Here is a 21,963-nt window from a genome sequence, read left to right as displayed (position 1 = left end):
AAGTCTGGGATGGGTAGTCAACCTCAACAAGAGTTGCCTACAGCCTTCCCAATCACTGGAATACCTGGGAGTCCAGTTCGACACCCAGGCAGACAAAGTCAGTCTCACTACCAAGAGAAGGTTAAAACTTCAGACGCGTCTCCGGTCCTTGATGGGAGCCAGCCGGCCCATAGCTTGGGACTATCTGCAGGTTCTCGGCCTCATGGCATCCACCCTGGAAGTGGTACCCTGGGCAAGGGCCCATATGAGACCTCTACAACGCTCCCTGCTCTCTTGCTGCAGCCCCCGCTTCCGGAATTATTCCGTGCATCTACCTCTGCCAGCCAGAGTGCGGACCCAGTTACGTTGGTGGTTGCAGTCCAACCACACGAGCAGGGGGTCGAAGATGTCCTCCCCCACGTGGATTCTGCTCACCACAGATGCCAGCCTGAGCGGTTGGGGAGCACACTGCGAAGAACTCACCACACAAGGGCGGTGGAACAGAGAAGAGTCTGGGTGGAACATCAACAGTCTAGAGGCACGGGCAGTCCGGTTAACCTGCCTGCAATTTGCTCACAGACTGTAGAACCGGGCAGTCAGGGTGATGTCCGACAACGCCACCACGGTAGCATACATCAACCGTCAGGGCGGAACCAGAAGCCGACAGGTGTCCGTAGAGATAACCCCGCTGATGGCTTGGGCAGAGGCGAATCTTCAGGACATCTCAGCCGTCCACATTGCCGGGAAGGACAACACCACGGCAGACTTCCTCAGCAGAGAAAGCCTAAATCCGGGGGAATGGCAGCTGTCGCCCACAGCCTTCCAGATGATTGTGGATCAGTGGGGGATTCCGAACATGGACTTACTAGCGGACAGGTCCAATGCTCAAGTACCCAGATACTTCAGCCGCAAGCGGGATCCGTTCTCTCACGGGATCGACTCCCTGGTTCAGCCATGGCCTCCCGGGACCCTGCTATATATGCCTTTCCTCCGTGGCCTCTGCTGGGCGCCCTTATACACAAGATTCAGAAGCACCGGGGCCTAGTTCTTCTAGTGGCACCAGACTGGCCAAGAAGACCCTGGTACGCGGACATGAGAAGACTACTGGCAGGGGAGCCCCTTCCCTTGCCTCCTTTCAGGGACCTGCTACGTCAAGGTCCCATCCTCCACGAGGATCCAGCTCAATTCTCTCTTACGGTCTGGCCATTGAGAGGGCTAGACTGAAGAAAAGAGGTTACTCGGAGCCGGTGATAGATACTCTCCTCCGAGCTCGCAAGTTTTCCACATCCCTCACCTATGTAAGGATCTGGAGAGTATTTGAAGCCTGGTGCGACACTCATGGCACCAATCCACATGCGACTACTATCCCTATGGTTCTGGATTTCCTGCAGGATGGGCTTCAGAAGGGTCTCTCCCTAAGCTCCATCAAGGTTCAGGTGGCTGCGCTGTCTTGCTACGATCCCAGGAGGGATGGCAAGACCATCGCCACGCACCCAGATGTTTCTCGCTTCCTGAAAGGAGTCAAGCACATTCGTCCGCCACTGAAGTGGCCAGTGCCCCTGTGGAACCTCAACCTAGTTTTGGATTTCCTCGCGGGATCCACCTTCAGACCCCTTCGGGGCCTGTCTCTCCATTCTCTAACTTTGAAGATGGTGTTTTTGCTGGCAGTGTGTTCAGCACGCCGCATTTCGGAGCTACAAGCGCTGTCCTGCCGAGATCCCTTTCTTAGAATCACCCCAGAGGCTATCCATCTTCGCACGGTTCCCTCCTTTCTACCTAAAGTAGTCTCACAATTTCACCTCAACCAAACCATATCCTTGCCTACCACGGCGGGTTTGAAGAAATCAGAAGAAGGGTGTTTACTACGCCATCTCGACATCAGCAGATTGCTGCCCAGATATCTGGAAATGACAGAAACAGTACGAAAGACTGACCATCTGTTCGTCCTTCACAGCGGGAAGAAACAAGGAGAAGCGGCCTCTCGGCCCACCATCGCCCGCTGGATTAAAGAAGTCATCAGAGCGGCCTACGTAGAGGCTGGGAAGTCACTGCCTCTACAAGTCAAGGCTCATTCTACCAGAGCCCAAGCAGCATCTTGGGCAGAATCTAGGATGCTGTCGCCTGCAGAAATATGTAAAGCGGCGACATGGTCCTCCCTCCATACCTTCTCCAGATTTTACCGTTTGGATGTCCAGGCCAGGGAGGACACAGCATTTGCGAGGGTGGTCCTACGCGGTCCTCAGGCAGCCTCCCGTCCAGGCTGGGAGTAAAGCTTTTGTACATCCCATTCGTTCTGAGTCCATCTGGCTACACGCTAGGAAATGTTGAGATTACTTACCTGATAATCTCCTTTTCCTTAGTGTAGACAGATGGACTCAGCATCCCGCCTGGCTGCCGGTATACATGGGTTTCACCGATTCAAGGTAGGCCATGTCATCTTCTTACATAAGAGTGTCCCCTTTGCCAGGTGTCGACGCCTTCCGGTTGTGAATGCTTGTGGTCTTCAGCTACTATCAATCGGTCAGGGGAATCCTGTTTCACTATTTCATTGATCGTCAGTACACATATATCCATAACAGCTTTTGGAAGGAAGATTACTGAATTGCCTCACTTCCTGGGGGGGGTATATGTACCCGTGCTGACGTCAGATCCGTCTCCAACTGCTAGCACGAGCACACTATACCCATTTGTTCTGAGTCCATCTGTCTACACTAAGGAAAAGGAGATTATCAGGTAAGTAATCTCAACATTTAATCCTACTCTGTTTCCTGTCTTTTAACCAGTTTGTAATCCATGTTGATATATCTGATTGTGATAAGTGTACAGAATCTCTTCAGTTTGTAAATTTAAAATGATAAATAAAGAATTAAAAAAAATAAATTACTAGCTAATATGAATCTATCCCTTAACCAACAAAAGACTGAAATTTTGCTGATCCGTAACAAATGTGATCTCAAGATGAGACTGGAAGCCGAGAACATAGATCATACAACATCTATATTTATTTATTTATTTATTTATTTATTTATTTATTTGTTTGTTTGTTGAGTTTTATATACCGTCATTCAGTAGAGCCATCATAACGGTTTACAAAAATATACATTTTTCTTAGCAGTTGTGTAACAGAAAAAACAATGTGAACGTTATACATTTTCTAAGCAGTTGTGCAACAGTAAAAAAAACAATTTGAACAATATTAGAAATAAGCATATCAAGTCCAGAGAGCATTATTATGTTGGATGAGGAGGGTATGCAGTTCAGTGTGAAGAGAATGTATTAAGAGGTTTATAACTGAGAGTTCAGTTGGAATGATCAGACATCTGAGGGTCAGTGTAGAATTTGCGGAACATTAGTGTTTTTAGGTCCTTTTTGAATATTTTTAGGTCGTGTTGGGTTCTCAGGAATTTAGGTAGGGTGTTCCAAAGTTTAGGTGAGGCAATTGAAAAGGCTCTTTCTCTTGTGGTTGCCAGATGTGCATCTTTGATAGGGGGAATGTTTAGGTAGCCTGAGTTATTAGAGCGTAGGTTTTTTGGAGGATTTTGAGGGATTATTATTATTATTTTATTATTATTATTATTTATTTTGTTTTATATACCTGCAACCGTTTGCACATCGTGCCGGTTTACAGATAACTTACAACCAAAGGATATATAGGCAAGGCCTTTACAAGGAACAGTGTGTAACATAAACGCAGTAACATAGCAATTAACTAGAAAAATAAGATAAATAAGGTAAATAAGAGAGGGAGGGGTAGGGGTAGACGAGGGAGGGGTAGGGGTAGACGAGACAAAGGAAGGGGAGGGGGGAGGGTGAGAGTGGAAACATAAGGAGAAGCTATGTACAGGGGTACGAGGAACAATTGATATGTACACAGGTTATATACAAGATTGTATAAGCGCAGAACAACAATAATTGAGGTGGGAAAATGTGTGCGGTTGTACTAAGTAACATTTTTTAGGTTTGTAGTTCCTTAGAGGGGGGTGGGTGTTGGGTGGATTATGTTTAGGGTGTTAAGACCTTGATGATCATTGTTTAGAATTTTGTGGATTATGGTCATTGATTTGTAAGCAATACTGCACGTATTGCCAGTGAAGTGAGGTCAATATTGGTGTTATGTGTTCACTTCTTTTTGTTTCAGTTAGGACTCTGGCGGCTGAGTTCTGCAGTATTTGGAGTGGTTTGAGGGATGAAAAAGGTATTCCAATTAGTAAGGAGTTGCAATAGTCGAAAGTGGAGAAGATAAGAAGTTGAAGTACAGTTCTGAAATCATAGGGGTTGAGAAATGGTTTCAGGTATCTTAGGGTTAGGAGTCTGTGGTATCCGTCTTTAGTTTTATTTGCTATGTGGTTTTTGAAAGAAATATCTTTATCAATGATAACTCAGAAGTTCCTGGTGTGGGTGGTAGGGAGTATATTTATCATTTGTTTGTCAAGTATTGTCAGGGGTGGCGGAGTTGGATTGGGTTTTTTATCCTTGAGTATTTCAGTTTTGTCAAAGTTGATTATGAGTTTCAGGGAATTTAGGAGATGTTTGATTGAGATAAGTAGTTCTGAGGTTTTTTTGTAGGTGTCTTCAATCGAATTTTGTATGAGAATGAGGAGCTGAATGTCATCAGCATAGAGGAAGTATGTGATTTCATATTCTTTTAGTAGTTGGCAATGGGGAGAAGGTATATGTTGAAAAGGGTGACTGATAAAGCTGATCCTTGAGGGACTCCGGTGTTGAGGTTGATTATTTTTGATAGGTTGTTGTTGATTAATACTTGGAATGTTCGATCAGATAAATAGGAAGAAAACCAACGTAAGGTATTGCCAGTAAAACCAATTTGGGATAGTCGCTGCAATAGTATATTGTGGTTCACTATGTCGAAGGCGGCTGAAAGGTCAAGAAGAATGAGCAAGTATTTTCACCTTTGTCAAAGCCTCTTATAATAATGTGATTTAGGGAGATGAGAGATTCCGTGTTTAGGTTTTTTCTAAAACCATATTGGGATGCAGGTAGGATGCTGTTTGTCTCCAGATAGTCATCTAGTTGAGTGTGTACGACTTTTTCAATGGTTTTGGCTATGAACGAAAGGTTTGATATGGGACGGTAGTTGGAAAGGATTTCCGGATCTAGGTTGTTCTTTTTAAGGATTGGTTTGATGACAGCAGATTTGAGGTATTTGGGGTAGTTGCCTTCGGTCAGTGATAAATTGACAGTTTTGGTGATGGTTTTTGATATGGTAGGTTCAATTGATTTGAGGGTTGTTATTGGGATGTTGTCTAATGGATGGCTGGCGGGGTTCATTTTATTTATTATAGATTGAATTTCAATGGTGGAGGCAGTGTCAAAGTTTGACCATGATGAGGTTATTTTGTTGTTAAGTTTGGTGTTCTGGTTGTTGTTAGTTATGTTGAATTGGATTAGATGAGATATTTTGTTGAAGAAATCAGCAAAGTCATCGCTTCCATGTTTGGTGGATGAAGACTCTTGGGTGGTTTTGGTAAGTTTCTGAACTATTGCGAATAACATTCTGGGGTTATGATGAAATTTGGAGATTTTGTTGGAGAATTCCTTTTTTGCATTGTTGATGATATTTTTATATTGAGCTAAGTTGTTCCAATTATTTAGTGTGGTAGTATTTTTGTTTTTTCTCCATTCTCTTTCTTTTTTTCTGAGTATGCGTTTGGCAGTTCTGATATTTTCGTTATACCATTGGTTGTTGTGTTTGGGTTGTTGTTTAGTCTTTGTAATAATGGGATTGATGTTGTCTGCAACTTGTTTTGTGATGTTTAGCCATGATGAGGTAGCGTTCTCGGAGTTAGATAGATGTTGTTTAATTCGGATTGAAGAGTTTTTTGTTAAAGGTCTATGTTGAATGGTGGACGGTAGGATATTTTGTTTGGGGTGATTTGAGGAGTTTTAATGTTGAGGTTGGTATGAAAGTTAGCTGAAGGGGTTCATCAACATGCTGATTAAAGATGGCTTTTACAAGCTTCAAATATTAAAGAAACTCAAACCATTCCTATACCCCAATGATTTTAGAACAGTTCTTCAAGCTTTGATTCTCTCTAAGATAGATTATTGTATCACCCTCTTCCTATGGCCCCTATTAGACCCCTTCAATTACTCCAGAATGCAGCCGCGAGAATTTTAACAGGCTCCAGGAAGTACAATCATATTACACCCATTCTAAAAGATCTCCATTGGTTGCTAATTCCTCATCAAATACATTACAAGGTTTTATCTTTGATTCATAAATCATTATTTAGCGACAATGTCGAATGGTTTAGTGCTGCTCTTCACTTTCATACACCCCAATGAAATCTGCACTCTAGCAACAAGGGTTTGTTAACTATACCATCTCCTAGGCTGGCCCACTTAAACTGTGTCAGAGAGCACTGTCATTGGCCAGACCCAAATTATGGAATGCATTACCATCTGACTTAAGGCTTGATAGCAGCTTTCAAACATTTAGGAAGAACCTAAAAACTCAGCTCTTCCGGCAGGCTTTTGGTGAGCATAAATGACATCTAAGGTCCTAATAAGCTCTTCTTTCTTAAGCCTTTTCATGCTTTGTTTTATAAGCTGCTGGGTTTTTTAAATTGTTTATTTAATCTGTTTATTTACTGCATTTTTATCAAGTTATGTAGTTTTATGAATTGATGTCTCGTTTTTTATATTACATGTTTTATTTCATTTCCTCCTTTTATTTATTGCATTTTATTAAGTTATATATGCATTTTACTTTTTATATGATACAAGCCGTTAAGCCCGTTAAAACGGGCTACATCCCTCTGTCTCTCACCTCCCCCTCATTCTCTCTCCCCTCACTCTTCACCACCCCTCCCTCACCCACTCCTCCCCCCCTCCCTCACCCACTCCTCCCCCCCTCCCTCACCCACATCCTCCCCCCCTCCCCTCCCTCCCTCACCCCTCCCTCCCTCACCCACTCCTCCCCTCCCCTCCCCTCACTCCTCCCCTCCCTCCCTCCTCCTCACCCACCCCACTCCTCCCTCTCCTCTCACTCCCAAGTCTCCCTCCTCCCACTCAGTCTCACTCACTCCCTCCCTTCTCTCTCTCTCCATCCCTCTCTCTCCCGCAGTCCCTCCTTCTTCACCTCCATCCTCTGTCCCGTCCCTCGCTCGCTACTGGCCGCTAACCACCAACAGCTGCCCCGCCTGACCAGCCAGCCAGCCCGCCGGCCCCGCTGCCGCCACCGTACGCCTCCCGCTACTATGCCTGCCGCTACCCCAACCGCCGCCTGCCCGCTATCCGCTAACCGACCGCCGCCGCCATTTTTTTTTTTTTTTGACGCTGGCTCAGACCGACGTGCTGGCCCGCACATGCGCGGTAGAGCTGCTCTCTACTGCGTATTTGCGGGCCGTCGGTCAGAGCCCATTTATAAGGTAGACAAGCCGTTAAGCCCGTAACAACGGGCTACATTAAAAATTTTTTTTTTGGTCCATTTCCTTTCCACTCCCTCCCCCCACCTCTCTCTCTCTCTCTCACCTCCCCCCACACCTCCCTCTCTCTCACCCCCCTCCCTCTCACCTCCCCCCCACCTCCCTCTCTCTCTTCCCTCCCCCCACCTCCCTCTCTCTCTCCTCCCTCCCCCCCCCCACCTCTCTCTCTCCTCCCTCCCTCTCACCTCCCTCCCACCCCCCACCCTCCCCACCTCACTCCCTCCCTCCCCACCTCACTCCCTCCCTCCCCACCTCACTCCCTCCCTCCCCACATCACTCTCTCCCTCCCCTCCCCTCCCACTCTCTCCCCCTCCCCTCCCCTCCCACTCTCTCCCCCTCCCCTCCCACCTCACTCTCTCCCTCCCCTCCCACCTCTCCCATCTCACTCTCTCCCACCTCCCCTCAGCTCACTCTCCTCCCAGCTCATCCACAACCGGCAGACAGGGGGTGTCCCTCCCGCGCGCGCACCGCCGCCATTACTGCTCCTCCCTGCCTCTCTCTCTCGTACGCGCGCGCGTCGCCGCCACTATTGCTCCTCCCTGCCTCTCACGCGCGCGCGTCGCAGCCGCGGCTACTACTCGTCGTCGCCGCCACCGCCACCGGTCCTGCTCGCTGCCGCTGCCGGTCCTGCTCCTAAGGAGTAAGCGCCATTTTTTTTCCTGACACGCTGCGCTCTGGCCGATGTGCGCACATGCGCAGTAGATATGCTCTCTACTGCGCATTTGCGGCACGTCGGTCAAGCTTAGTTTATTAGTATAGATTGATGATATTTTCTATTGCTGTCATTTTATGAATTTACTTCCATGTGAACCGGTATGATTTTTTTAGTAATATTGGTATATAAAAGTAAATAAATAATGGGAGGATCAAGGCCTGTGGGGCGAGCTGGGGAGCATTGCAGTGAGTTCTGGGGAGGGCCAAGGGAGTGTCTGGATTTGTCCATTGGGCAATTTGAATTTGAGAGCAGGGAAAGAGTTTGAGCCTGGTAGCAGAGAGAGGGCAATATGATGCAGCCTGAGAGCCATCCAGCTCTTCATAATGTAGCTGCTTCTGAATAGGTAAGTGCCTTCTCCCTCATTTGTATTTGCAACTGTCCTGTAAAAGCAAAAAAAAATTCTCCAATCCGGCCATCTAATTTTGGATATGAAAATAAGAGGAAAAATAGGGTGAGGAATCTCCCTTTATCCTCCCACAAAAAAACAAAAACCACTAAGATTTTAAACACAAGGCTAGATCATTAGCCATTTAGCAAGAACTGTAGTCCTAATCTTGGGTACTGTCTTATGTACTAACACAGGTGTCAGGAGACAAGGCAACCATGCTCCGTAAGTCCAAGTTTGTGGCTCCGGTCCTCTGCTCATCCCGTCGGGAAGGGGGCTGCGCCCCACATGTTTATTGGTGAAATCCTTTCTTCTGAATCAGGGAACTTATTGCCTATAGCACCCTCTGGTAATGCAGGCAGGTATTTCAGGGCCAGGGGGCTGCTGAGGCGAAGGTAGGGATGGGGCCTGTGCCTCCGTTTTGGGCATGCCTTTGGGAGTGGTACTTTAGGGACAGTATGGCAGGGGAAGCAGGATCCAGGCTGTGTGGGGAGATAAACCCCATTGATGGCAAAGGCAATCCCCAGGTCCAAACTCCAGCTTTCAAGCCGACAATATGGGTGCTATTTCTGGGGAAGCAAGCCTTGCTCTTCTTTAATAGCCTCGTGCCATCACCTGGGAATGGGTGGCACCCTACTGAGGGAACTCAGCTGCCTATATCCTCCAAACCAGCGACCTCTAGTAAGACCATAGTCTGGAGAACTCCTGAGATTGTGTCCCCTGGCTAGCTTGCATGGGCTTACGCAGGGCCCCCAGTCTGTGCAGATTCTCTTTCAGAACTTTCCATTGCAGGGTTGGCCTTTCGAGTCCCCTGGATCCTGGTCATTTCTTCAGAACCCTTGATCCAAACCCCAGTGTATGGGGAACACTAGTTCTAGTCCATGGGTTCCGCTCAGCTTTGCTGCCCCTGTGCAGTGCGAGTCGGCACACCTGGCTCCATCATCTCCGCCAGCAGAGATGGCAGCAGGCCCAGAAACAACTACAGGTGCTAATACAGAGCCTACTGCAGAGTGTTCAAGTCTGGTTGTGGAGGGCGAGTATGCCATCACATCCCCTATAGACAATGTAGGTGGGACCAAGGGTACTAGGTATAAACACAAGGGCAGGAGCAGAAGGCACTCCTGTTCGTCTTCCAGCAGCTGGAGTTCAGCTGCTTCCTTAGTTTCCGTGGGGGTCCTTGGAAGCCTAAGGTTCAGGCAACACTGCTTTCCTGCTCAAAATACTGCCAAGCAATTGTGGCAATGTGTTTGCCAATTCTTGAGACACTGGATCAGATGCCGCTACTATGTCAACATATTCATGCTATTGGAAGGGTGTAGGAAAAAGGACGACCCACGGAAAGCGCACAGACAGCCCCAAGCCAGTTCCAGGAGGGTAGCAAGGAATATTAACAATTGGGTCAGGACTTTCACTTACCTCATATTGATAGTGGGCAGGGTGGATCCCTCTCAGCATTTAGCCATGTGGTCCTACTTGGACACAATTGTCAGTGTGCATTCTGCATATGTGGGATTTGCCTCTCTTAATTATGATGAAAGGTTTAGGGAAATGACGGCTGGCATATCGAGCATGTCTTGGGGCTTTCATGACATTGAGTTATGGCTCACCCACATGACAGGACCTTGGATGCACTTGTGAGCAGCCGTTCCTTTTGGGGCCCAGGAACTCTGATCGAAGGACACTCTGCCTCCTTTGAGGCTTGATGGTGATTCAGCAAAGGGGAATGTTCAGTGCAGGACTGTAGTGTAGGGAAGTGTAAAATTGTGCCATAGAGAATACTAGAGAAAAGCTCAACAAATGAATGCACAAGTTCATGCTTACTATTGATGGCTCTATTGTTTTACGTGACCGCATTGTTGAGAGCTGCCTGGTGTTGTATTGGCCTGCTGGGGTGCATTTGTGAAATGTAGGCCTAGATATTTTTAACAGCAATATTAAAGATGCATTGGAAAGTTTGAGATTTAACCGTGGCAGCAGCAATGTTTTTGGGGAGCCCTTGACAAGCAAGGTTTCACTAGTGGGGGCTGTGATGGAGTTGGCCATGCCCGAGGCACACAGCAAGTAATGTGTCAAAGCTGGATGGGAAGAAACTACCAAGGTAACTGGTTTTCTTGTGCCTTCATTTCATGGGGTTGGTAAAAACCGGGATAAGTTGTCAAGTTTTTGGCTTTGATGGCCAGGTCTAGCCTGCTCTCCACCCCAGTTTTACTGTATGTGAGTCAGTAACTCCTCTCTTCAGACCAGGTTATCTATTCAAATAGAGTGTGTTTTACTCAGCAATTAAGGATCAGATTGCAGGACAATCTTTGAGGCAAGCCTTTTGATGGTCTTTCATCCTGGACAGCGAAACAGTCTAAGGAGGTTAACTTGTATTGCCTTTCTTGCAGCAGTTGATGCCTATTGAGTCTTCCGAATTGGAGTTTGGCAGGAGATGGATGTGGTTACCCCCATAGCTAATTAAAAAGTTTAGTTGATGTGTGTGGTGGTCATATTTGGTGATTTGAATTATATGCAATTAACCTATGCTGAGTCAATAAAGATTTTCTCTAACAGCGGTGTGATACAAAATTATTTATAGATTAAGCAAGGTGGGTAGAGGTAAAAGAAGGGGGAGAAAGATAAGTTGAGAGGTGGAAATATATCAGTCATGTTTGAGAAAGCCATGCAATTCCCATATTGGTGTGGGGAGACCCTATTGGTGGCAGTGCTCCATGTCCTGGCCTGGGATACAGCACGAAGTAGGACTCATGTACGGTGTTGAGCCATGTAGGACCCACCCTTGCTCCCAGGATGCACAGAATGTCGTGTGGCTACTGGCATTGGGATGGGGGTAATGATCCCTATAATTTTTGAAAAGCTATATGCTCAAAAATTTTCATTTATCCAACTGTTAAGGTGAGTTCAGATTGGTGAGCAATGAGTCAGTATAATGCAAATAATATTGAGATTTATTGTGTGCATTATTTTGCCATGTTTGTGAGGTTCATGATCTGTGTAAGCATGCACAGCTTAGAGGCAACATTGGGGGTGGGGTGGGGCCTCCAACCCTGACCAGGGGAGATGAAAGCTGTTCCGCTGAAGGGAATAAAGATTTTCTCCTAGGACAAGCAGGATGGTAGTTCTCGCATGTAGGTGACATCATCCAATGGAGCCTGGCATGGAAAACTTTTGTCAAAGTTTCTAGAAACTCTGGCAGACTGATCATGCTCAGCCTGCTGCTATTTGTGCATCCACGCGAGGTCCCCCTTCAGCCTCTTCTTTTCCACAGTGCAGTGGAGCTCCAACTCCTTGAAATTGTTCGAGTCTTTTTCAAGTAGATTTTCCTTCTCAGGTCCTCCTTCGCAGTCTGTTCCTTTCCTTCCTGGTAGGTACCCTTGCTTTTCTTGTTCTTTGCATGGTGCCCGTCGGCCATCAACTGCGCGCTGTCTCTCTTTTTCAATGGCGTCAGGTTTTCGACAGGGCCTCCAGTGCCCGCGGACCATGTCCATCACGGATCCACACAAGGTTTGTATCCTCTGCCTGGGGGCTTCACACAACGTCCACAGGTGTCATTTGTGTAATCAAATGGCACACAAAGGGCGTTGAGTGCACCTAGATGAAATGGAGAAGCTCTTTGGGATGCCGAAATCTTCCTCTCTTGCTTCAGTGACCTCGACACCCATGGAACGTGAGGAACCGTCTCCGTCTCTTCCTCTGGTGATCCCACTATCCAGCACCCCGAAAGGGAGATCGATCCTCAGTGGTCTTTCCCCTCCTGCAGACCTCGGGGTCATCGACATCCTCTGTGCCTCGGAAAGACCAGGCTGAGCGCCGGAAATCCAGAAAGCATAGACACCAGTCACCATCTCGACACGGTTCCGGAGTGGCATCGGCAGCGACCAAGCCACCATCGAAGTGGCACCGGCCACCGGAGGCCCCATCCTCCGGTGCCCCCAGTAGCCCAAGGCATTCCCCACTGACTCTGGTGCAGGGTGCCGTGCCACCTCGGGAACCTGATGGCATGCTGGCAACGCCTCGTCCCCTTCTATCAGTCCTGACTACTCAGAAATTCCAGGAGGAGTTGGACCACAGGGTGCAGTCGGCGGTGCTCAAAGCGCACCAGAGCGTTGAGCTGCCGGTGCCACCGGTCCCCACATCAGTGCCTGAGCCTCCACCATCGATGCTCGCACCCCTGCTGGAGCATCTGGACATCCTTCTTGGTGCCCTACCGATGCAACCAGTGCATGGGAGGCCTACGATGCCTTCTCTGCCATCAACGCCCTCCACCGGAGTGATCCTGATTCCCATGTCTGAGGAGGAGGATGAGACCTCTGGGACTGGGCAATCTTGCCCGCAGTTCCCTGGCTTACCGCGGCCAATACCCCCCTCGATGCAGGGGTTTCCTTCGATGCCATTGGTGCTCCCACAGCCTCTGGTGCCCTTGGGGGCCCAGGTCAACTGTCCCTGATGGCCCCCACCCTCAGCGCCCATGCGCCAGTGAGGAGGAGGGTCCTTATGATCCATGGGGCAATGACTCTTCGGACTTATCCTCCCTCTCGGAGCCGCCTTCTCTGGAGGAGTGGTGTCTGTCTCCGCCTGAAGACCTGTCATTTGCGAGCTTTGTAAGGGCAATGGCAGAGGTCATCTCCTTCCAGCTCGTGTCAGAGGAGGATACCCGTCATAAGATGCTGGAGGTTCTCCAGTTCATTGATGCTCCCAAGAAAATTGTTGCATTGCGTATCCAAGACATCTTTAAGGAAATCCTCCTCCGTATGTGGGAACACTCTGTGATGGTGTCCTCGGTCAACATGAAGGCCGATGCCACCTATCTGGTGCAGCAGGCCGTGGGCTTTGAAAGGAGTCACCTCCCCCACCATGAAGAAGCCAAGACTTTCCTGGACACATGCTTCCGCCCCTCCAGGGCGTGAACACTGGAAAATCAATGGAACAGGGAGGAAAATGTTTCAGGGTGCCATGCTGGTGGCCCGCATTGCTGGATGCCAGCTGTATATGACCCAATACAACCGCAATCTGTGGAAACAAGTCCAACATTTTGTGGTGCCTTCCCCAGCAGCAGCAAGAATCTCTTGCATTCATTGCCACATTGGGCCTTGAAGCAGGTAAGCACGAGGTGAGGTCCACCTATGACGTGTTCAAGACCGCATCCTACCTGGCCACCGGAGGCATTGGTACCAGACAGCTGGCATGGCTCCAAGCCTCAGGACTCTGGCCGGAGGTTCAAGACAGGCTCGCAGATCTCCCCTGTACAGACGAGAATCTGTTTGGGGACAAAGTGAGGGAAGCCATGGCTTCTAATCAAGGTACTTCCTCATTCCGAAAAGAAACAGTGGCTTGCGCCCCATTCTCGACCTCAGGGTGCTAAACAGGTTTCTTGTAAGAGAAAAATTCAAAATGATTTCTCTGGGCACGCTGATCCCGCTCCTCCGAAGAGGAGACTGGCTTTGCTCCCTCGACTTAAAGGAGGCTTATGCCCATATTGCAATTGTCCCCAACTACAGGAAGTACATCTGCTTCCTGATGGGATGACACATTTTCAGTATAAGTGCTGCCCTTTGGGCTGGCATCAGCCCCACGCGTCTTCACCAAATGCTTGGCGGTGGTGGCTGCCTACCTCAGGCGTCTTTCCATACTCGGACGATTGGCTTATCTCGAGTGACACCTGCTCCAGGGCCTTGCAAGTGCTGGCCCTGATGGTTCAAACCCTGCAGACGTTGGGATTCGTCATCAACTTCCCCAAGTCGCATCTCTGTCAGTCTCTATAACTAGACTTCATAGGTGCCAGATTAGACTCCGTACAGGCAAAGGCTTTTCTGCCCAAGGACCAGGTGGTCGCCCTCTCTTTGCTGGCCACCCTCATTTGCAACAGCAAGAGGGTGCCGGCCCGCCTACTGCTGGGCTACAAGGCGGTCTCCGTCCACGTGACCCCCTTTGCCCACCTCTGCATGAGGAACCCTCAGTGGGCCTTGGGGTCCCAGTGGCGTCGGGCATCCCATGATCTGGAGGCTTCGGTTACAGACATGGACCCCCTCTGTCTCTCCCTGACCTGGTGGGAAGCCCTCCCCGATTTGGAAACCGGGCTCCTGTTTCAGCCTGTGCCGCCCCAGATGACCCTCGACGCCCTCAGGGGTGGGGGCATACACGGACAAACCTACATACTCAGGGCCTCTAGACTGCGGCTGAAGCTCGCTGCAGATAAACTTTCTGGAACTTCGGGCGATCCGGTACACCTTGTGGGCCTTCCAGGACATGCTGTTCTCCAAGGTCATCTTCTTCAGAACGGATCCCCAGGTGGCAATGTGGTACATCAACAAGCAAGGCGGCATGTGTTCGTTCCTCCTCTGCCAGGAGGCAGTGCAGGTTTGGGAATGGGCCCTCTCCAGAGGAATGTATCTCCGGGCCACCTACTTGCTGGGTCATCTGATCATGCTGTTGGACTGCCTCAGTCGGTCCTTCCAGCCACACAAGTGGTCCCTGAACCCTGCCATGGCAGCCGACTTGTTCTGCCGCTGGGATGTGCCAGACCTGGACTTGTTCGCTTCCTCCCGTAATCACAAGGTGAGCAGGTCATGCTCCCTGATACTGGGGAAGGGCCATCCGGCCTGCGATTCCTTCTCCCTTCACTGGGGGCAGGGTCTCCCACCCATTCTGCTCCTCTCGAGAACTCTGATGAAACTGCAAGAGGACAGGGGGGACCAGGATCCTGGTGGCACCCTCCTAGCCAAGGTAGGTGGTTTCCTCTTCTCCAGGACCTGTCAGTGAGCATGTTCCGGTCCCTCTGGGGACAGCTCTCGACCTCATATCGCAGAACCAGGGCACTCTGCGCCACCCGAACCTCCGGGCCCCTGCCCTCACAGTGTGGATTTTGAGCGCATGATCCTTCAGCCTTTGCAGCTCTCAGATGGTGTGTCCAAGGTCTTGATTGAGCCCCGGAAACCTTCCACCAGGAAGTCTTACAGCTCGAAGTGGAAGCATTTCTCCATCTGGTGTGGTGGTCAAGGACTGGACCCTTTCTCTTGTCCATTCCCGCGCCTGCTGGATTACCTCTGGTATCTGTCCAAGTCTGGCCTCCAAACAGCTCGATCCGTGTGCACCTCAGCGCACTCAGTGCCTACCACCAAGGGTATTGCTGGTGCGCCCGTTTTGGTCCAGCCTGTTGTTGGACGCTTCACGTGGGGCCTTGTTCAACTGAAGCCCCTGCTTCATCCATGGGATCTCAACGTTGTCCTGGCAAGGTTAATGCGGTATCCATTCAAGCCTCTTAAGTCCTGTGAACTGAAGTTCCTCACCTGGAAAGTCATGTTCCTGGTGGCGATCACTTCCATTCACAGAGTCAGTGAGATCCCAGGCCCTGGTTAAGTACACTTCCTACACAAAGTTCTTCCATGATCGTGTAATGCTTTCCACATCAACCAGTCCATCATCCTACCCACCTTCTTTTCCAAGGCCTCATTCCCTCCCTGGGAAACATGCTCTCCAAACCCTGGACTGCAAGCAGCTGCTCGCTTCTATTTGGATCGTACAGTTACCCATAGGCATTCCAACCCAGCTCTTCGTGCCTTTTGACTCCAATAGACTGGGAGCAACGGTGGGGAAGTAGCCTTGTCAAACTGGCTAGCAGATGACATTGCCTTCTGCTACGAGCAAGCAGCCTTCAGCTGGCTGGCAGGGTGAAAGCTCACTCCGTGCGGGCTAAGGCGGCGAGGGTGGGCCCATCTGCGTGTAGTCCCTGTTGCTAAAATTTGCAGAGCCGCGGCCTGGTGGTTCTGTCCACAAGTTCATTGCTCACTACTGCCTTGACAGGGATAGTTTCAGGACAGCGCTTTGGCCAGTCTGTCCTGCGCAATCTATTCCAGTCCTGAGCCCAACTGTTTCTGATCGCGCTCTTTGTGGGACCAGACCGCCCCTTGTTTTCTCCCACAGAGCGGCAGTTGTGTTGTGCTCGGCACCTTGTTCGGCTACTGTGGGTCTCCCTGGTTGACGGGGGCCGTCTGGAGCTCTGTAATCACCCACATGTGAGGACTACCATCCTGCTTGTCCTAGAAGAAAACACAGTTACCTGTAACAGGTGTTCAACTAGAACAGCAGGATATTAGTCCTCAGGAATCCCACCCGCCTCACCATGATGTTGGGTTCACCTATAGTTTGTTGTGTTATTTTTTTTCTCGCTTGTATTTTTTGCTATATTACGAGACTGAAGGGGGACCTCACGTGGTCGTGCGGATAGCAGCAGGCTGAGCATACTCAGTCTGCCAGTCAATGTTTCTAGAAACTTTGACAAATATTTTCTGTGCTGGGCTCCATTGGATGAGGTCACCCACATGTGAAGACTAACATCCTGCTGTCCTAGGAGAACACTTGTTACAGGTTAGCAACTGCGCTTTCTTTCGCAAACAGCAAATATAGAATTATTTATAAGTACAAGGGGATTGGGTTAAAAAGATTGAGGGGCAGAGATGAGGTAGCACCTGCATTATGACTGAAGCATGTCCAAATTTATGAAAGGTTCTCCCATTTTGCGTTTATATGGGGAAGATAGTACATCAGGCCCATATTGTAACACATCCATTCTTTACTGAAGCCTGTGTAATCTCCTTTCAATGAGCATTTGGGCATTCAAGCATTTCAACATCTATTAGTGTGTACATATCCTCAAAGTATAATCTGTAAGTGTTACATGGAAACTCTAATCACCAAATCTCTCTATGCAATTGTAGGCCAATTCCTGATGAGCCCAGGCGTCTTAAATGCAAATTAAAAGGATTAAATACTGTTCAAATGGGTCTAGAGCTACAAGGTGAAATTGGTGAGTGATATCTACTGCAGCTTTCTCGTACCTCTGTAAATTTAGAGCTTAGTTAGAACATGTCCCATTCCAGACAGGGTTGTGATACTATCACTGTAGGTATACCCACAAATAAGTCAGGTATTTCACTCCTTTCTATTCTTACTCTCCTCCCTCTCTAATCTGACCCATTCCAGCAACAGCCTTCTGTAGGGACCCACTAATCATGGTTCCTTTAGGGGCGCAAGCATGTGTACCTTAAATTCATCCATAGGTGTCATGTGATGATTTGGATTCCTTTCTTCCATGGGGTGAGTATGAACACTGCCTCTGTAGCATCTCCTACTTGTCTAAGGAACAGAAGTCGATCTGGGCGTCAAGCCTAGATTTGTGTATGGCACTATTTTGTTGTTGTTGGTTTTTTTTTTTCAAAAAGCGTTAGTCATATTTTATGTATTAGTTTTAACTATGTAGTTTACTATTGTTGTACAAAGACTGTTAAAGCAGTATTCTTGCATATTACCAACTCATGCATGCATATAGAAACGCCATTCAAAAAACTAAAAAAGAATACTATGCCAAAAAAATTCACCACCTCCCAATTCAATCCAAAGGCATTATTTACCCTAGTCCTCTAATCTCACACCAAACCCAACGTACCCCACTTCCAAATCCCCTCCTCACAAACACGATGGCAATGAAATTGCCCTCTTCTTCAAGAACAAAATATCCAACATCACTGCCAAGTTTTCACACTAACTCTAATAATACCCCAACTCCAATAGTATAACCCCTCCCACCCCACACATTCCCACCTTTCTCTCTTCTTTTGATCCCTCCTCTACCCTAGAAATAGAAAACATATTAAAAAAGATGAGACCCCCTCGTCCCCACCCCTCAGAAACTATCCCTACTAAACTCCTACTCGCTATTCCAAAAACAATAGCCACCTCACTCTCCGATTTCCTGATTCTCTGATTTCCGCACAGTACTTCAATCTATAATTTTCTCAAAGATTGATTACTGTAATGCACTCCTACTTGGTCTCCCTGCTACCCCACATCAAACCTCTACAACTCCTTCAAAACGCTACTGCAACGCATCCTTACTAATGCCAATAAAAAGACCACATCACTCCCACCCTCATCAACCTCCACTGGCTTCCTATCCACTCACGAATTATTTACAAAACCCTTACCCTCATCCACAAAAGTATTACTAACGAACATTACAACTGGCTAAACCTACCTTTCCTCCCTCGTACCTCCACAAGACCCACCCGCTCCTCTCTCCGTGCAACCCTTATTCCCCCCTCCATAAAATCCACAAGACTCATCTCCACCACTAATAGGGCCCTCTCCCTCGCAGGCCCTTCCCTTTGGAACTCCATGCCCCTTGACCTACGCACAGAAACCTCCACAACCCACTTTCAAAAAGAAACTCAAAACCTGGCTCTTCCTCCAAGCATACCCCAATCATCATCATCTCCTACTAACACCCTTACCCGAAATCCTTCTCTCACCTACACTCCCCCACAGGACCTACACCCAACACCCACCCCTCTAAGGAACTACAAACCTAAAAATGTTACTCAGCACAACCGCATACACTTTCTTACCTCAATTATTGTTGTTCTGCGCCTACACAATCTTGTATATAACCTGTGTACACATCAATTGTCCCTTGTACCCCTGTACATAGCTTCTCCTTTTGTATCCACTCATCCCCCTTCCCCTTCCTTAGTCTCGTCTACCCCCTCCCCTCCCTCCCCTTAGTTATTTATTTTACCTTTCTAGTTACTTACTATGTTACTTTGTTTGTTACACAATGTTCCTTGTAAAGGCTTTGCCTACATATTTTCGGTTGTAAGTTATCTGTAAACCGGCACGATGTGCAAACGGTTGCCGGTATATAAAACAAAATAAAATAAAATAAATAAATAAATAAATAAATATCTGATAATTCAGATATTTTCCTAATTCTATACTATTTTGAACAGCAAAAATAAATTAAAAAAAAATGTTTAACTCCTTAACTTAGGGACGGGGTTCAAATACAACGGTTCTACAGCTTCATTGAGTTAAGATATCCCTTTCAGGTAGTTCTTTTCCCTTCCTTCATTATTTGGTTCTGCCACCATGGATCAGAGTCAGTTGATCTGATTCTATAAATAACGTATGTAAGGAATTTCCTTTTAATTTTATCTTTATCTGTGAGCCATCTAATTTAGATATGCACTTATCTACCACAGTATCAAGTTAGATTTTATATAGAGTTAAAAACTGATTTCAGTCTTTCATCTTTTTTGTGTAGAACTAATGATTACAGACCAATATGGTAATCAGATTCAAACACTGACATCATCCTGTGTAAATCTATTGGGAATTTCTGGGACTGGACTTGATAAAAGTAATTTGAAAATTACTTGGCAGGTATTGTAGAACTATTTTTTTAATTATATCTAGGGCACAGCACTGTGTTTTGTAGTGTGGTGTATTGTGGCCAGCAGTCAGTGATTGTTATAAAAAAAACTTTTCCTGTTCATTCCCCGGATCAGTTCAGAAGAGTGGGTTTATGCATCCCTACCAGCAGATGGAGGCAGAGAACAAAACTGTAAGGCGCTGCTACATAACAGAGTGCCACCTGCAGTCCCTCAGTATTTCTCTGTCTCCAGCAGATGGTAGAGGTGCATACCTGTGGTCTGGAGGTGTTTAAAAAAAAAAAAGGAAAAAGATAAGAAAAAGATTCAGCTCCCCAAGGTGTTAGGTTCTTTCGTGGGCCATCCCTCGGGTAGAACAGGGCAAGCAGGGGGGTTGGCATCCCTGTTAGGACTCGGCCCTTGTTTCACAGGGAGGGTAGATAGCCAGGGGCCCTGGTTCCCTCTCCCCCTCTGGGCCCTTCGCTACTTTGCTGTGCATGGCTCCTCAGCAGGTAGCCTCCAGAAGCAGGGAAGTAGTCTTTCCTCCTTTGTTCCCTTTAGGCCCTGTTTCTGTTAAAAAAAAAAAAAAAAAAAAAAAAAAAAAAAAAGCAGGGACTGGGAGAGAGGCTACAGCAGCAGGACTGAGGAGCAGATAAGTTTTATGGTGTTTTCTGCGGGAGGCAGGCAGAAGGGAGCAGGCCGAATTGCCTGCCTTTGTCGAGGCCAGGAAGTGCTGTATTTCAGCACCAGGGCAATGATCAGTTTGATCGCTTCTGTCAGTTTATTTTTAGTACTGACCACGTGTGCAGGCCCGACTTCCCTGACAGCCGGCTTCTGCGCAGCGTGGCAGACTTTGCTGCGGCCTGAGGCAATCTTGCCTTGATGCAGCCTCGTTTTGCCGCGATTGCGCTTTGAGGGGGGGTGGGTGTCACATGACCCCCGGGGAGCGGTGAGAAAGGGCAAGCGACTGGTTGGCTCCTGGGAGGGGGGGGGGGGAGATGATCAGAGGAGCCAGCGGCCATTTTGGCAGCGCTTGCAGAAGTGCAGGCTGCCATCTATGAGCCAAGGGATTCCCCTCCCATGCTTTTTCCTGTGGGAAATGGACCCTGCTGCTGGCAGGGTGGGGGTGGGGCTCAGGAGGGAGTCTATCAGGACTCTTCCTCCTCGGACCCGGAGGCCTTTTCCATGGGCTTTGTGATTCTTTTCATAAGGCTTATTTAGCCTGAAAGGAGTTAACGGCAAAGAGGCTTTTGCCTTGGAAGTCCCGGATGGCCAAGAAGGCTAGGGGACCTGTGGAGTCAGGAGAAGATCCTGCAGATGCTGGGTCTCGGGCGAGCCCCAGAGGAGGGCGATTCATCGGATAGCCTGGATGATCCTGACCAGCTCCAAGGGAGTCCAGTGGCATCGGACAAGTACCCTGTGAGCACCCTGGGAGATTCAACACAGAACCTGAACTGAGATCCATTGGTGGTCTTGGGGGATCCCATGCAGGAACCAGATGCTCAGGACCCGGAGGCGGTTCCGGTTGTGGAAGGAGATGACCTGCGTCTGGTTCGGCTGTTACGCAGAGTGGAACTGGGTCCATTGATTCTGCAGATGCTGGAGGAGCTTGGCATCAAAGACATCCAGGAAGACTCAAAAAGGAAGGAGTGAATCCGCTCCTGGAGGGATTGCGGAGACCTCCTACTGCCTTTCCGTTACAGAAGCAGGTGAAGAAGTTGGTGGATCGGGAGTGGGAATCTCCCGAGGGGGGGGGGGGAGCCTGAAGGTTGCGAGAGCTATGGGGAAATTATATCCCTTGCTTGTACAGACCTTGGAGTTATGGAGAATTCCCAAGATGGATGCTGCCATTTCGGCGATTACTAAGAAGATTACCGTCCCGGTGATGGGAGTGGCGGCTCTCAAGGATCTCCAGGATAGGAAGCTTAAGCAGCTTTTTGAAGTCTCAGCTTTGGCCCTTCAAGCAGCGGTGGCAAAGTCTGATGCATAGAACCTGTTTGCCCTGGGTGCAGAAAGCACATGACAGGCGTTCAGTAATGGCATCTGAGGTGGCGCAGGCAGCCCGTTTAGAGGTGGTAGTGGCCTATGTGACTGATGCTCTATTCGACATGGTCCAGACTTCTACCAGGAGTATGGTTTCAGTGGTGGCGGCGTGCAGGCTCTTGTGGCTACGAAATTGGTCAGCGGATGTGTGGTCTAAGGCCCAGCTGTTGAACCTCCCTTTCAGGGGGAAGC

At 48.5% G+C, this 21,963-nt stretch overlaps 1 protein-coding gene across 1 annotated transcript in view; it reads left to right on the top strand.

Annotated features, from left to right (window-relative positions):
• The window catches only part of SMCHD1 (structural maintenance of chromosomes flexible hinge domain containing 1), a 1,156,633-nt gene that overhangs the window by 534,783 nt on the left and 599,887 nt on the right, over positions 1-21,963 (top strand). Inside the window, 2 exon segments of the mRNA XM_029591083.1 lie at positions 17,242-17,330; positions 19,623-19,741. Coding sequence (XP_029446943.1) covers positions 17,242-17,330; positions 19,623-19,741 — 208 coding nt within the window.

Source organism: Rhinatrema bivittatum, chromosome 2, assembly GCF_901001135.1.
Source record: "Rhinatrema bivittatum chromosome 2, aRhiBiv1.1, whole genome shotgun sequence".
Taxonomy (NCBI): Eukaryota; Metazoa; Chordata; class Amphibia; order Gymnophiona; family Rhinatrematidae; genus Rhinatrema; species Rhinatrema bivittatum.
The sequence above is the reverse complement of the archived record's forward strand: the minus strand, read 5'-3'. Positions and strand labels throughout refer to the sequence as shown.